Source organism: Episyrphus balteatus, chromosome 4, assembly GCF_945859705.1.
Source record: "Episyrphus balteatus chromosome 4, idEpiBalt1.1, whole genome shotgun sequence".
NCBI classification, from domain to species: domain Eukaryota; kingdom Metazoa; phylum Arthropoda; class Insecta; order Diptera; family Syrphidae; genus Episyrphus; species Episyrphus balteatus.
Genome location: NC_079137.1, coordinates 48,513,013 through 48,529,545, shown reverse-complemented (window position 1 = coordinate 48,529,545; position 16,533 = coordinate 48,513,013). Strand labels below are relative to the sequence as shown.

Genomic DNA, 16,533 nt, shown 5'->3' with positions numbered 1-16,533 from the left:
TACAAGTCTTTTACATGTTTTTTAGCTGTGAAATTAATCATGATGAAAAGCTTCTCAAGGTTTAACTACAATGACCTAAAAAGTGAAAAAGTGGTAAATTTACAAAAGTAAAAAAAATTTCTTTCTTTCAAGCTCCATTTGTTTTTGGAAATAACTACAAAAATTGTTTTTCAAACCAAAAAATAAGCTTTCTTTTAATTTTTTGGTAGAAAAAACTATAAAAAAATGTGTTTGAAAATTTTCACTTTTTGACTTTTTGCAAAAAGTGGCCGTTGTAGTTATACCTTCAAGATCATTATAGTAGAGAAATTGTAAATTGATTTACAATCTCACTGGGAAAGGTTCATATCTCAAAGAATGTTTTGATTTTTTATTTTTACATTTCATGTACATTTACATGAACAAAAAATAAGAGCATTGTGAATTGCGTAACGATTTTAAAAGCATTTTTTTTAAATAGAAACGTTGAGAAAAGACAAAACGCTCTCGTCTCGTCATCTCGCATTATTGTGAACCAGGCATAAAATATTTTCTCGCAAATGAGAAATCAAACAGATTTAAAAAAAGTGAGAGTTGTGAATGGAAAACGATAAAAAAAGGAAATGTCAAAAACCCAAATGTCAAAACAAAATAAAAAACTTTTCTAACCTCAAAGCTTCAACCAAAACGAAGTTAAATTTTATAAACCATTTTGCACAATTTCTTTAAAAAAAACGTAAATAAAAATAAACCAAATGAGTGGAAGAAATAAACATAAGCCCAGTGGCAGCAATCGACATTTCCGGAATGGTAAACAAAAGAAAAATTGCGATCGTAAATTTGCCCAACATGCAAACGAACTCTCGCAGCATCATACCAAAAACAGCAGCAACGAAAGTGATGACAGCGATGCCTCATCCTCTTCAGGTAGTTCAACGAACTTGGACAAGCATGGAGATCCACCATCATTTCCCGTTGCAATGTGGGACCTTAATCATTGCGATCCAAAAAAGTGTTCAGGAAGAAAACTATCACGTTTAGGTATAATTGACAACTTACGTTTAGGACAAAGATTTCCTGGAGTTGTCTTAACTCCTGTCGGCACCAATTGTGTCAGTCCACTCGACAGAGATGTTGTCTCAGCAAATGGATTGGCTGTAGTCGATTGTTCTTGGGCTAAGCTAGATGAAACTCCATTTGGAAAAATGAAAAGTCCTCATCCAAGATTGTTGCCTTTTTTAGTTGCTGCCAATCCAATTAATTATGGAAAACCATGTAAGCTAAGTTGTGTGGAAGCTATTGCAGCCACTTTGTATATAACTGGATTCAAACAAGAAGCTCATTGGTATATGGGAAAATTTTCATGGGGACACTCGTTTATTGAATTAAATGAAACACTTTTGGACAAATATGCCGAATGCAAAAGTAGCGAAGAGGTTTTAAAAGTTCAAAACGAATACATTGAACAAGAACAAAAGTTGAGAGATCAGCCAAAGGATTATAAGGAATTCTTTCCATCATCGAGCAGTAGTAGCAGTGATGACGACGAATAAGTTTGGGGTTATTTGGCCTACATTGCTCAGAACAATAGAGTAATGGTACCTACATAGTTTTAACTTTTATGATTTGTATAAATTGTTTATAATTTAAATGATAAAAATAAATTATTTTACATTTTGAAAAAAAAAGTTTGAGGGACATCTTCACACTTTATTTATGGTGGCCAACATTGTAACCGTGAGTAGCCAGCTGCTCCAGTTACACAAGCTAGGTTTTTACAAATCCCTTCCCACTTTCGTGCGCCATCTTAGACATGGACTTCCTTTATGACGCCAGGCCTCTGTTGAACTTTAAACCCTTCAATTGATAATAATATTCTGATCCTTAATCGTTTTCCATTATCATTCGAACTTGTTTTTAATTTGAAAATTAATTAAATCAGCAGTTCGGTCTCTTGACAACTCACATAACATCCAAGTCCAGTTTTCTTTTAAAGATTCCATCTCATCTCTCATAACATCAAGCCAATGTTCCTTCTGATTACTAGAAATTAAATCCTTCAGTTTTCTTGGTTCTTTATCAGTACATTGTATAACATTAACTTCTTCGATTAATCTAATCGGTGGAACCAGTTTAATTGATCTTTCAGTCTGCCCAATGCTAATATCATATCTATTTCTTGATGTTCTAGAACTGAAGCTTTTTGTTGATAAGAAGTACTTTGCTTCTTGTTCTATAATATCAGGAGGAACATCACTTGGTTTAACATTTAAATCCTTCTCTAATTCCACATATTCTGGCTAATTTTGCTTGTTTTGACTAACCTCAATTGATGATGTGTTGGATACCCCACTTTCCAGTGTTTCATTGATATCTCCGAACTGAACATTTCGTCAGGGTCAGGGTCCATGACTGCACTATACCTTCACTAAAAGAGACTTGTATATGGACACTTTATATGCTCGTAAGAGGGCTTTGCTGCTCAATTGACTGTGTACGTTATAAAATTGAAACAAATTCAGCGCCTCTTCTCCATTATCGACGGCATTCATTACCTCGGATGGGATCACAACTCCCCACATCACATTAAGGCTCCACATATGGGCTTCGCTGGGTTGACCTTAGGAAACGTTTTTGGAACGTCGTATTCTACCGCTTTTTGACCTGGGTTCTCAAGATTTCATTTTGCATAAATATTCTCTCTTTTTCGCAAATAATGCGGTATCGACTGGTTGATTTACAAAACCGTACTATTATTCATCAGAGAGCCGTATTATTTTTCGAAGTCGGCCATATAATATCTGTTCAACGATCTTCATGTTGTGTGACATCAGCTAAATACGGTAGTTATTGGAGTTTCGTGTGTCCCCCTTCCCCATTGTTGATTGGGACGAGTTAATTTTCTCTCCATTAATTTGGTCATTGCCGATGAGCTGGAAGTTTAGAATCGTGTCGTTAGCCATTTGAACCCGATGTTTCCTTTTGTTCCAGAACTTAGAGGGTTTTCGTCTGGATCAATCGCTTTTCCTTTCTAGGAGTAAGGTAAGGTTGGGTAATTCTTCTAAATTAGGTTCGAGTGTTGGAAAGTTTATCCTGGGAAACTGCTTATTTAAAAGCCCACTACAAAACTGTCGCTACCTGTGAAGAATGTTTGTAGTCTACTTTGAGACCATTTTCATCTTTATTTAAGAGAGCACTGACCTAATTTCAACCAAAACGTGGCCTGCTGCTTTAAAATTCTTTGATGGCGTTGCAATCTTTTTCTTGTAAAAAACACAAAACACTTTCTTTTTTTAAATTTAATGATGTGAATGAATTAAAAGATCTTTGTATTAAAATTAACTTCATATGAATATAAATAACATAAATCTACAGCCTTACGAGTAAATAATATTTGTTATAAACAAAAAAATATAAATTTGTATGGATATATGTATGAATACTTTTTTTAAAGTAACGTTTTGTTAATCTATTTACTACTTTGCAACTTTGAAAGAAAATCCATTAAAAACTTATGTCGTTCCTCAATTTCTAACAAACTTCGATTAATTATTTTTGAATTAATTCTTTCATACAACAACTGATCCTTGAATCCTGATTTAATTTCTTCAAGAATCACCTTGTCCTCATCACGTGTCCAAGGTTGTGTAACAACTTCAAGTTTTATAAATTCTTTCTTTGGCGACAGTCTAATATCATCTTTTGTCGCCTGAATTTGTGAATCTTCATTTGCTTTAGAATCATCTTCTTTTCTTTTTGGAAGCAACTTTTTCTTTGCTCCATCAGGATCGGAAATAGATTCTTCTTCGATGAGATTCTTAAGTTTCTTTGCTGTGGCTATGGCATTAGACTTGGTAGAGGGCGTATCAGTAGCCGGTCGTTTGCATGCTGCAATAGGAGATTTTACCAAATTTTTCTTTGGAGATTTGCGTCTTTCTTTAAATGCTGCCACACCACTTGTAATTGTTGATGATGGACTTGCCTTGTATATTTTTCGCGGAGACCCTTTTCCATCTTCGATTGATGATGATGTCAACTTTAGTGGACGATGACAACTACTTGGCAGATTGTTTATGGAGGTATTGAAAGAATCATTCGAATAATAAGAGGGATTGAGACGTATTGCATGAGCGCGCAGCGTAACATCATCACAAATCTCAAATTGTTCGTTTTCATTTATGTCATTCAAGATAGCTAAGAAAAAAATATTTAAATTGAAAAAAATATAGAATAAATAATTTTCCGTTTTAAGGATAGGTACCTTTAAAATCCTCCTCTTCGGATTTTTCATTATCATCACTACTGCAATCGTTTATTGATGCAGAAAGTCTTTTCTCTCCATATTCCCGAATACCATGAACACAACCACTTTCAGTCGGTGTATGTTTTTCATCTTCAAGTGATTCATTTAGCTCATCGGCTTGATAGCTTTTCGCAATAAACGATAGCTTAGCAGGCAATGGAATTTTTGTTCCATAGAATATTCTTCCATTTATGTACCTGAGTTGGCATGTTTGTGATTCTGTGGGAGAATCAAGAAGATCATTTGGATGAAGTGTTTCGATATAATCGCCAGCTTGATTCGAAACAACTTCTTTCATATTGGTGTTTTCTGCTGAACTGTAAAGACTTAAAAGAAAAAACATTTACATAAAAGAGATTTTTCATAATTTTGATTTATTTTATTACCTATCTGGAGGTGGTTCTGATGAGAATAGTTGAGTAAACCAATCAATAAGAAATGTATTTCCCTTGAGAAGTGGAAAAATCTTTGATTTCATCTTTTCAACATTAACATCGGGATCGTTAGATAATTCACTTATGCAAGCATAGATTTTTCTTATTTGTGCTGGTTGCTTGTTAAAGTAAACATTTAATTTGCTGAAAAACGTTCCAGCATTTGTGTACATAAAATGCTCAAAGAATTTGCCAATTGCAGCTGCTTCATGGGGCAAGAGAAAGGTAAGGAATACATGCGCGAGTTCTGGATGATCTGGGACAAAGAGTTTTTCTAATTTCTGAAAAGAAACAAAAAAAAAATTGTTTTAATGGGAAATTCGAAATTGATGTTGATGACAAAATTAAGTGTACATTTTTTTTGAAGAATGAACAGATTAACACCAGGATGACCTACTTTATTCTGCAAAGATAGCGGAAGTAAGAAGTTGATGTCACGTTTTCTCTTAGTCAAGAAAAACTTCTTAAATCGCTAAAAATATCAGCTGGAACACGCTGCAGTGACTAAGGCCTTAAATTAAACATTCTATAGCAATATACTGCTTGGTTGTAGACGTCCACCTTAATTATTCACCATACTTAAGAAAATAAAGTTGTTTTCCTTACAAAAAAAAAAAAAAATACCGTAAGGCTGAAATAACAAAAAACAAAAAATATTTTCATGGGAAGCATCTCTTTCTAATCATTCAAGATTTGCTCACTCACTTTTTTACAGTTCGCGAGTTGACAAGTATTTATAAAAGTGAGTAAGTTGAAAAAAAAAATGTCGGAAAATGCTATTGGTATTTATTTTTACATTCCATTTGTTATTTGTAAAAAAAAAAAGGCAGATTCTATTACTATTAACTAATTACACTGGTCGGCAACGAAAATGGTGCTTGAACCAAACCATAATTTTCTAAAGGACTTTTGATTCCGAATCCAAAGTCAAAATATCACTATCACGTCAGGTTTTCGAAATATTTAAATATTAACAGGTCAGAAACGCGTTTTTGGTAATTTTGGCGTTGAATTTCATCACCGTTAATTTTTTTTCGCAAAACCACTTATGTAATCTCCAAAAGCCATATTTTACTGTCTTAAATATGTATATTTTTTTCAAAATTATTTTTTTCTTAAAGATATTTGGTATAGAAATGTATGATATCTCAAAATCTTGGTGGTTAAGGTAACTTTTAATTTATTAGATTTGAAGTAAATTCCAGTTTTCGACTCCTGTGCCCATGTTCTGTAACTTTTATCACGGGCGATAAAATATTTGAATGACTTTAAAATGCATTTTATCTTATCAAAATAAAAGAAATTTTGTTCAAAATCATAATTTCTCAATTCATAAATTCTGAATTTGAAAAAAAAATTTGCTTTATTTATGGAAGAAAATGGATTTTAGAGACGTTGAAAAACGTTTATCGCCAGTGATAAACTTACAGAACAGGGGCCCTGATTCGGATCAAATAATGCAAAATATTACGGAAAAATAATATTTTTAGATCAAAGGTCATAAAACATTCATTCAAAATTAGTTTTTGGGATTTATAAAATTGTGATGAAAAGAGCTGAAAAACTAGCCGTGATGGAATAAATCTGTAAACAGTTTTGAATTCAGCACACTCAAGTTTATTAAAATCACCTTACAGAGTTCTTGCTCCCGACTTTTTTTGTTTTTTGTCGACCAGTGTTATTATTGAAACACATTTTTTTAAGTTTAAAAATATTTTTTTTTAATTCTTGGACAATAACAAAAAAGCGCCGTAAAGTGTCATCGTTAAACTTTTGTCCATTTGTAGTATGGATTATTATTATTTCTAATTTGATGCTTAACTAAAAATTAGCACAAACAATTTTGTCTTCTCTTTCAGGTACAAATCCACCCTATTAAGGCCGGCCATTTCTTTCACGCAAAGACATTACTTATGATTGTGCTGCTTGTAGAACATAAACGGTTATGTATGATAAATCAAATGCAAGGTTATAAATTATCTCTTTGCAGAATAAAGTGTAAATGCTCTATCTAAAAACACATTATGTTTAAAAAAAAATACCATCTTTTACTGTTATCTCAGAAATGCGAGTATAAAAAATAACTGAAATATTGCACAAATAATGTCCTGCCTGCTATCTACCTTTTTTATCAATTTAATCTATCTATTAAAATAAAAAAGATATAAATAAAAAACGGATAAAAACGGTAAAAATAATTCGGTCAAAAAAATTGCTTTTGGCGTTATTCGAAAAAAAAATTATTTTAATTAATTTCACCTATCCTGTCCTGTAATTTTTTGTAATTTTCCAAAAATAAAAACCACTCACCCAAAAAAATTAGGTGTTTTTCAAAAATTCATATTTTCAAAATTAGGGCCCTAGAAAAAAATCCGGATCAAGCCCCTAATTTGTTTCCATTATCTTTCCATTGCTATAACTCAAGTTTCTGTAATTTCTCTACCTATTTCTTCTACCACTTTGTCGAAGGTCTCCCCTTACTTTTTTTATAAACCCTCTTCCTTTTTCTAATAAAATTATTTATCGGTTTAAACAAAATTGAACTCTCTACAACTTACCATTTAGAAAATAACATTTTTTTAAACCCTATCATTTTACCCATATTTACCCTATTTAATGATTGAATTTTTAAAATTCCTTTTTTAGTGTTCACGTTTAGGATATTTCTTTCAAAATAAGATGTAGTAGAATTTTGTATCTATGATACATTTAAGCTATTCGTTGTTTATGAATGAATTGGTTAAAATGAAATTGCAATCTATTACAAACTACTAACAGGCAGAAGAAGAGAATGAGTCAAGTTTGTTGTGGGAGCAGCCGGGGTTCATCGATACAACATTCTGCATGAGCCCGTCTTCAACGAAAATTCGCATCCAAATGTGCGCTGTTGGCGATAGCAGTCGCTGTAGTAGATGTCATGGGTCTTCGATTTTCTATTCCACGGGCTTTCCTATCTAATGTCTTGCATTGCAGTTATATCTGTCTGATAGCAGGGCCGCGGATAATTGTTCGGCTGCACGTGGTCTATAACACGTGCAGATCCGAAACTTATTGTCCGTATTTCGTTTGCTAGGGTCGTCATTTTTCATTAAATCCGTCCGTATACGAGGCTTGTTCGACGTTTCTAAACTACATCCAACACAAGTAAAATAAAACTCGACAAACAAAAACACATGAAAATATTATGCAATTATGTCTTATAAGCCGATTCGAACCTAGACTTTTAAATGGAAATGGAAATTTGTCAGTCTTTTGTTTCCTGTCCAAAGCAACAGCTTTTTTTTTCTTTTTTTTTTGTTAGAAATACTTTAAAGAAATCTCATACTTACATAATACAGTTCAGAAACTTTATCCTTCTTTGGATTAAACGATCTCAAAATGTAATTGAATTTCTTGCAGTCTTCTGGCCTTTTGGATTGCTTAAGTACTTCCTCGACCTTCTCATAAAAATTAAATGCATAAACTGTAAAAGAGAAACAAAAAAATGATTACCATTTCAATTTAAGTAAAACAAAAAAAAATACTCACTTGCATCTTTTCGATTGGCATCTTCTGCACTATCTGGCAACAACATGTGTCTCAAATTTTCCTCTTGCCTATTGGCCTTGCGACTTTTCGGAACTTCTTGCTCTTCAGTTGCTTTTCGTTTACCATTGCCAACTCCTCCCATCTCATCAGACGGTTTAGCCTTTTTACAATTCATCTTTAAATCTCTCAACAAATTCGTATACAACTCAAGTGCCTTACAATTACGAAAGATAGATCGAAGCCCACGATGCTTATAGCTAAGAAATTCGTTTTCCAAATTCAGTCTGTAGACTGACAAAAGATTTTCATATCGTTTTTGTAGATTCTTTGCTGAGCGAAATTTCTTTGCAGTTAATTGAAGCTTTTTGCTAAAGTAACAACTAGAATATTTTGTTTTCAAACTAAATCTAGATTTGTTTCGTTTTGTTGTTGTTTTTGTTCGAGATGATTTGTCTCGACTGTCTTCAAGGGATTTATTGATGTTTTCCTTTGCTTTTATTGCAAAGTAATCAGTAAGTTTCTTTTGTCGTTCTGGAGTTGTGGTAGTCGATGTGTTTGTAGTGTTTTTCAGTGGCGATTGACAAAGAGAAATGTTAGTTTCGGGTGGATTTTCAGGCAATGGCAATAAGTTATTGGCAATTTGATGGCTTTCATTAAAAACTGGAAATATTTCTGGAGCTTGACCAAACATATAATTTATATTTATCGTCACAGAAGGAGTTTCATTTTCTTTTTCGACTTTTGGTTGTTTCTGGGACCATTTTACAGACCTGTTTGAAAATTTGGTCGATGGGAAATCGATTTGTTCTCCTGTTATTTCTTTGACGTAACTAATGTTATTTTCGGGATAAGTATTGTTTATAATGCCACCTGCATTAAGCTGTGAAAAATATATTTATTCAATTAAATTGTTTAATTTTTATTTTGTTAAAATGCAAATTTTATTTGATTTTTTGTTTAATTTTTCTCTCTTCTGGGTGAATTTTTAAAATATGTAATGAAATGTCATGGGAAAATGTCATTTATGTCATAACAAACATGACCAATTCACAATAGTGTTTTTTGCAAACTTTTTTTTAAGGGCACGATTATAGTAGAAATGTATTTGATCATTTTCAATTTCCATTGACCACTGAGGAGAACTTCAAAATTGGAATTTTTTTTTGGCGAGTAGATTTTCTACATTCAAAATTATTGAATTTTACTATTTTTAGTGCATTTCATTTTTTTTGCAAATTTATTGAATGAACTTTCTTTATGGTTTTAAAGGCTGTGTTCTTTTGGGATCCAGTATCTACTGTTAAGCAGGGTTGTAAAAAATCATTTTATTTTTAATGCATTTGCTATCTATTACAAATTTAAAAAAAAAATATCTGTTGCAAATAAAAAAATTTGCATTGAAAATTAAAATTTTTATTGCAACTGAAAATATTTAGGTATTGCAACTACAAATATTTTGCATTAAAAAAAAATGATTGCAAATGAAAAAAATTGCATTTAAAATAAAATTTTTATTGCAAAGAAAAATATTTTTAAATTAATTTTTTTTTTGCAATGCAAAATATTTTTTTTCATTTTGCAATGACATTTTTTTTTTTAATGAAAAATATTTTTCAGTTGCAATAAATTTTTTTTTAATGCAAATATTTTTCAATTGCAATAAATATTTTTTTTTCAATGCAATTTTTTTTTTATTTGCAATAAATATTTTTTTTTTAATTTCAAATGCATTTTTTTTAATTGTGCCCATGATTATGAAAGCGGACTAAGTCACTTTTTGCATTGTTTAAAGAAAAACTTACAAAATAATAATTTTCTTATAACGATTTTATTATATTTCTTTTATGAAATCACTGGAGGAACAATAAAGAAGTTTATTTACTGCAATTTCGATTTCAAATAAACTTTACCCCTTAAATAATAATTATTTATAGGCTAGATGTAATGGCATTTTTAGGAGTGACATAGTCCACTTTCATAATTAAGGGCACAATTGATATTTTTACAACCCTGCTGCGTAGTACTTCTTTGCATTCAACTCTTTGGAGTAGATACTGGAGCCCAAAGGAACTCAGCTAATATACACAAGGTGTCCCAAAATGTATGGTCCAAACGAAATAATATGCTGAAAGACCAACTTAAGTGCTCTTGGAATTTGGAACTTGTTCATTCCGAATCTTTGCCGTTTACATTTAAATTCAGTTCCATTGAAATTTATAAATAACCCCTACTATCATTATCATTACTTGTAAGAAAATGGATCAGTTATCCCCCCAGGCAAAACATCTTAAGCGATCTCCTTGACATACACATAAATAGGATTTTGTAAAAATCATATTCCATAAAATTAAAACTCTAAGCCTAAGAAAATACAAAGGATACAAATATAAAAAATGTGTATATTTTCTATGAAAAAAAAAATGAAACAAAAAAAATTTTTGGATGCAAATAACTCACCAACTACATCTCTGAGAAAATTTTTGTTTTGAGTTATAAATAGAGCTTAAAGTGAACTTTCTTTTGATGTCTCACTCGAATGATTTGGAGGACATTTTTGAAAATGCATTTTATTTTTCGAAAATTCAAAAAAAAAAAAATTAACCTGAATGTATAGGCCTGTTGATTATAAAATCATGTTTTCAATTAAAAATCAATTTTGGGACTTTGGTAAAAAGATATCGCCTTCGTAAAAAAAAAAGAATGTTTGCATGGAAATATCTCAGAAACCAGACCTTCAAGAAACTTTTAGTTTTCAGTTATGAATTGAGCTTAAAGAGACTTTTCTTTTGATGTCTCACTCAATGGATTTAGAGGAAATTTTTGAAAATGAATTTTTTTTGGCAAGGGGTACCTCTTGGATGTTTTTCGAAAATCAAAAAAAAAAAAAAAAATAAAATGTATTTTTTTTTAACTGAATGCATAATAAAAAGGTATAATCAATATTTTAAAACTTACCACATGAAGAAAGTCCTGCCATACCAAAGGCAATTCAGCTATTCTCTGATTTGGCGGCAATACATTTGAAAAGTCTATCCATATTAGATTATGTTCAACTGGTGGTGCTTTTTGATGTTCAAAATAATACTGAAGATAATAATCAAATATATTTATATTTCTATTTTCAAGAAATAGAAATACAAACCTTAACGGGATTATACGTGTCTGATTTTCTCAAATAACTTATATGATCTCGCAAGCGTCTAAACTTCTTTCCATAGATCAAGGTGTTGCAAATACGCTGACAAACAATTGACATTGCTGTTTCACGACGATATGTTCGTTTTGATACCAAAGCGTCATTTAAATATCTTTCCAAACCCATTGCAATCAAGCTGAAGATTTAATTAGATATGTTTTAAGGAAACAAGACAAAAAAAAATTAACTCACATCGATTCAGCAGGTGCAAAGCATTGAAAACTTATTCGTTGGCTAGCGAAAGGTATTTTAGGTAAATAACTTGGATACATTATTGCACGACTAGAAAGCAATTTCTTCATGATACGAGGAGAAAATCGAGAAACTTGATAGTTTGTTCGTGATCGTACTCTGAAAAAAAAAAGAATATATTTTATTAGTATTTACCTTGTATTTATATAATTTTGAAAAAACTTACGGTGTCCGTCGCAATTCTCTATAAATAAACCTAAATAAAATGAAATTAAAATAAGTTTTAATTTGATGCGAAACAAGACATAAACCTATTGCACTCACTTCATTAACTGAGAATTCTCCTCTGTATCTTCATTTAGTTCCTTTTCCCATTCTTCTACCAATTCTAATGCCGGCTTCAAATTCCACACATTAAATGTGGCATTCTCTTCTCCCTTTGCTTCTAATTCTTTAAGCATTTGTTTCTGTTGCGCTGCACACTTCCACAAATCTGGATGAGAATACGTTTGAAAAAAGTTCTGCACACAAAATTGTACATGAATTTGCAGCTGTTGTTGCATAATGTGATACTGCTGATTGGTAAATCCAGTAGGCTCGTTTGTCAAATGTTCCTCCGGGGCTTTCATGTGTTTCAGTTTTTCAAATTTTTGTACATATTCATCTTTGATGAGTCGTTGGGTGGGAACATATCTATTACGGTGCCAAGGATTAATAACTTCGGATACTAATGCTTCTGTTTTGGGAATAAAAACAACACGATTTTCTGCTGTACCTGTTGGATCAGTGTAAGATATTTCGAATGAATTTTGAACAGGAATTGGTGGTGGGACAGTTGGATAGGTAAATTCGGGACAAGCTATTTCAATTTCATCATCACGTGTTTTGATAAAAAGTTCATTATTTATTGTGCGTGGTCTGATTGGAGGTCCTTGAGGCGTAGACATGACACCCGGTTGAAAAGAAAATTCTTGCAACTGGGTAAAGTTTGATGAAGCTGGGATTGTTGCATTGTGCGCACTTTGTGGCTGGGTTGTGTTTACTAGACTTAAATGATGATTGGTTTCATTCATAGAAATATTTGGGGATTCTTCCTTAGATGATGCCGATTTATTATTTTCTATAAATTTTTTAGGAGTCTCAAGTTCAATACTTTCCATGCAAACACCTTCATTTAAAAGACCTTCGAAGAGTTCTGCTACCAGCTCTGTGAGTTCTTTTTTCGAAATGTTCACATCTCGAAGTTCTTCAGCATCAACTGAGAAGTAAATGAAAAATTCTTAACTGAGATATAATAAAATAAAGTTATAAACTTACATGGAACTTTCTCAGCTGCTACATATTCAGGATCATTGACTGGATCATCATCATCTCCAACAAAACTGTTATCTAAAAGAATTTCACCATAGAACAAATTGTATTGTATAAACCTTTTAACGGACAATTTCTTCATAAAAGTACTAGCCTAGCTTAGTGCCCGGTGTAGCACTGGTACTCGGTCTTAAGGAAAAGTTAGTACCCTAGCATTTCTTCACAAATATAGGACCCGATTTAAGTTCACAAGAAAGTGCTTAGAACTAAAACTTTTAAAACTGGTCTAACTATGATTTTTAAAATATTTTAAAGTTTGAAATATTTAATTTTAAAATTGAGCTAATTTTTATTTAAATAAAAACATGCAAAAAGGAATAAATACTTAATCATTGAAAAAATAAACAAAAATTGTGATGAAACTTAAGTCACGAATGAAAAATAAATGCATGACAATTGAAAAAGGTGATTGTCTAAATGTCGAGAAGGCTGAAAATCAGGTTACTAAGAAAAAGACATTCAAGTGCGTGAGTTAACGATGGAGAGCTAATTGCCGGATTTAAAGTAGAAGAACCATATTAAGCTCACGATGGTTTGCGCATAGTTTACATAAATTTGTTTTAATAAAGAGTAAATATTAGAAAACGCAGTTTTAAGCCTTTTGGAGTCTTTTTTGTATGTCTTTTTGTTATTAATTCGTGCAAATCGCATTATTTTATCATGACTTTGGCTTTCAGCACAGCACGTAACTGCACGTAAACAGAAGCCTTTTTCAAACACATTTACGAAACTAATTTAACATGCAATTCAGATTTTAAAATCGGGCCGGAAGGATAATTATAAACAAAGAAAAAATTCGAGGGGGGGGGGTATCAAAAAATTAGCTTGAACTTTTATGTTAATAATTCCGGTTTGATTTTAACCAACAGGTGTTAATTAATCTATTCTTCTATGCGATTCATGTAAAAGTCTAAAATAAGAAGCGTTTAATAGGCGGTTAAAATTAAATTTAGACATTTTTTTTTTTAGAATTTTTAAAACAGACAGAAACAACCCTTTGCTATCGAAAGTTAGAAGTATTTCAAAGCCAATTTCATGTGATAAAGGAAAGGAATCTTCTAGTTCACGTGAATCAAATAGCAGAATAGGGCCGAATATTTGGGGTTATTACCGTAATTTTTTTTTACAATGGATACCGAAATAGGGCAAAATTGGTCTAATTTCGTTTTGAAAATAATACCAAACATGAGATTTTGTGATTATTCGTTTGGCATTATTTCAAGTTACCGGAGCTTAAAAAAATTAAATATCTCTTTAAAAAAATAATATCCATTGCTTTCATTCGAGGATTAATGTCGTTAGGGTGCCTAACTAATACCGATTCCTAACTAATCACTAACGGTTGGTATCAGAAGATATTCTTATCCAAACTCTAATGCCCATTGATTTCAATAGTTTCGTTTAGACCAGTATGTATTGGGATTTGGAAAAGAATATCTTCTAAACGGTTAAAGAAATCAATTTGATGCCAAGGACATTTTTGTAGAACGTTTAAGCCCCTACAAGAATTTGATAATAATATGCGTGTTTTTTTACAACTCAGTAGCTACTCATTTTTTTATTTTATTCAAAAAAAAAAAATAAAAACAAATAGTAGAGTAGAGTAGCTACTGGGTATTAGAAAAAACACGCCTAATGTCTTTTCAGTGAATTAGAAAATTTTGAAAAGTAAAAATTTTTTTTATAATTTTTTTTTAACTTTGACTTCGAATATCTTTCAAATGGTTAGATTAATGTAAAAAGTTTAGAGGACCTTTTTTTGTGGAGAAATCTCTTTCCTACATGAATCTGTCTTGCTCGTTTAATTATTATAAATTTTTCAATTTGTTACAAAATTAAGAACAAATAAACGAATTTTTAAAGATTTTCTCAATTTTTTAACCCCAAATATCTTTTAAACGATTAGATAAACGAAAAAAAAAGTGTTTAAGGCCTTTTTTGTAGAGCGTTCAATTCCCCACAAAAATATGTACCTACAGAAATTTGCTAAAAAGTCGATTTATAAAAAAATGATTTTTTTTAGTAGAAGATTTATGTAAAAATGAAAAATTGCAGAGGACCTTCCTATTAATATAAAGAGCTCATATTTGGTGAGTATATTCTAGAAAGGTTAAGAAGTCAATTTTTCAGAGTATAAAATAAAAAAAAGTAAAATTTCGAACCCTACCTACTATCCATGTCCTAGCTGGTTTTAAGGAGCTAGCTAGTATACAGTAATAACTAGTACTCGGTACTAAATTGACAGTCCTAGGGCTTAATTCTTGAGTGAAGAAATGAGATGATATTGATTTAAGTACTAACTTTAGGACTAGTACCGATATTAACGCTATGACTCTGTGAAGAAATTGGTCGTTTAGTGACTTACTCAAAGGTTTCGAAAAAGTATTAAGAAACTCCATCCACTCTTGATCATTGCCACAAACTTCAGTATCCGTCACATCCAGATGATCATCAGGTGGAATAAATTCTGATTGAAGATCTTCAATTGTCGTCTTTTGAAGGCAAAATTTTGATCTAGTTCGAGTGGCGATTATTTCATCACCAACAGTTTCTCCCTCAATCTCACGAGGAACCTTAAAAACTCCATCAGCAGAAAACTTCTGTGGAGATTCCATCAATTCTTGAGATTGATGTGGAGTCATTGGAGTTCGAGGCTGAGATTCCATATCCGATGAAGTCAGATTTTGATCTTCATCAGACTTGAATTGGGTAGAAATTTGATTTGAATAAAAGAAAAGGTTAAAAAAAAAAGTGGGTTTAAAATAACTCACAGCAAAATCTTCCTCTTTAAATGTATACTCTTCATCTTCTTCATCCGAATGCAAATCTTCCTGAATAAGTGTTGCAATTTCAGATGTCTGTGGTTCCATCAATGAAGGCAAAGCTATCATTGGTGGCTTATTCAATTCACGAGCTTTGGCACGAGTTAGTTTTGGAATTGATGGATCAATATCTTTGACTATAACTGCAGCAGTTTGTGATTTTTCAGCTTCTTCTTTCTCTCTAGCTAGCTCGTCTTCAGCTTTGAGAGTTATAAATGCCAAAACGTGATCATTGACTACTAATTTCTGAAAATCAAAATATTTCACAAAATTTAGTTAACAAGTGTTTTTCGTATTTGTATACAACTTCTTTACCTTGATCAATTTTTTCATCTCCACCTGGGATAGATTATTCATTTTGGCAACACTTCGAAGTTTTTTCTCTATTGCAGTTGCACTTTCATCTAATTCAACATCTTCCTCGTCGGTGGATATAGATCTTTTTCTAAATAAAAATATATAAATTTTGTTTGAAAAATAGGAAAAGAAAGAAAGTAAAGTGCAAACCTTTTTCTTCCTTTGGGTTGGCATTTTTGAGTCGAATCGATGGAAGTTGAACGTTTTTTATTTGTAGAATTACTAGGCATTATTAATTGTTTATATAATAGATGTTTTTATAATAATTTTAAATTTATTTATATTAAATTTTGTAAATAAATGCTAAATTTTGTAGCAGAAACATACAAAAAAAATACGGCTCATGATTTT

The 16,533-nt window shown here is 31.5% G+C and overlaps 2 protein-coding genes across 2 annotated transcripts; one reads left to right on the top strand and one right to left on the bottom strand.

Moving 5' to 3' along the window:
- Positions 1–634: 634 nt before the first annotated feature.
- On the top strand, positions 635–1,628 carry LOC129919728 (18S rRNA aminocarboxypropyltransferase). Its single transcript, XM_056000709.1, has one exon. It carries the CDS (start codon positions 735–737, stop codon positions 1,530–1,532), a length of 798 nt encoding a protein of 265 aa, XP_055856684.1. The 5' UTR covers positions 635–734; the 3' UTR covers positions 1,533–1,628.
- A 1,631-nt stretch (positions 1,629–3,259) lies between these two features.
- LOC129919724 (uncharacterized) lies at positions 3,260–16,526 on the bottom strand. The gene is made up of 15 exons (XM_056000703.1): positions 16,333–16,526; positions 16,141–16,270; positions 15,775–16,071; positions 15,369–15,702; positions 12,950–13,021; positions 11,957–12,890; positions 11,859–11,888; positions 11,633–11,791; positions 11,387–11,576; positions 11,200–11,328; positions 8,245–9,124; positions 8,046–8,179; positions 4,669–4,997; positions 4,241–4,608; positions 3,260–4,173 (listed from the first exon to the last, which is right to left on the bottom strand). Exons 1-15 carry the CDS (start codon positions 16,410–16,412, stop codon positions 3,449–3,451), a joined length of 4,791 nt encoding a protein of 1,596 aa, XP_055856678.1. The 5' UTR covers positions 16,413–16,526; the 3' UTR covers positions 3,260–3,448.
- Positions 16,527–16,533: the final 7 nt, after the last annotated feature.

What these genes read in the sequence shown, in the direction of transcription:
- LOC129919724 (XM_056000703.1), bottom strand. Translation starts at nt 16,412, where the DNA reads ATGCCTAGTAATTCTACAAATAAAAAACGTTCAACTTCCATCGATTCG. An exon ending in CAACCCAAAGGAAGAAAAAG is followed by an intron (nt 16,271 to 16,332) that starts GTTTGCACTTTA and finishes ATTTTTATTTAG; the next exon opens with AAAAAGATCTATATCCACCG. An exon ending in GAGAATTCTCAGTTAATGAA is followed by an intron (nt 11,889 to 11,956) that starts GTGAGTGCAATA and finishes CATTTTATTTAG; the next exon opens with GTTTATTTATAGAGAATTGC.
- LOC129919728 (XM_056000709.1), top strand. Translation starts at nt 735, where the DNA reads ATGAGTGGAAGAAATAAACATAAGCCCAGTGGCAGCAATCGACATTTC.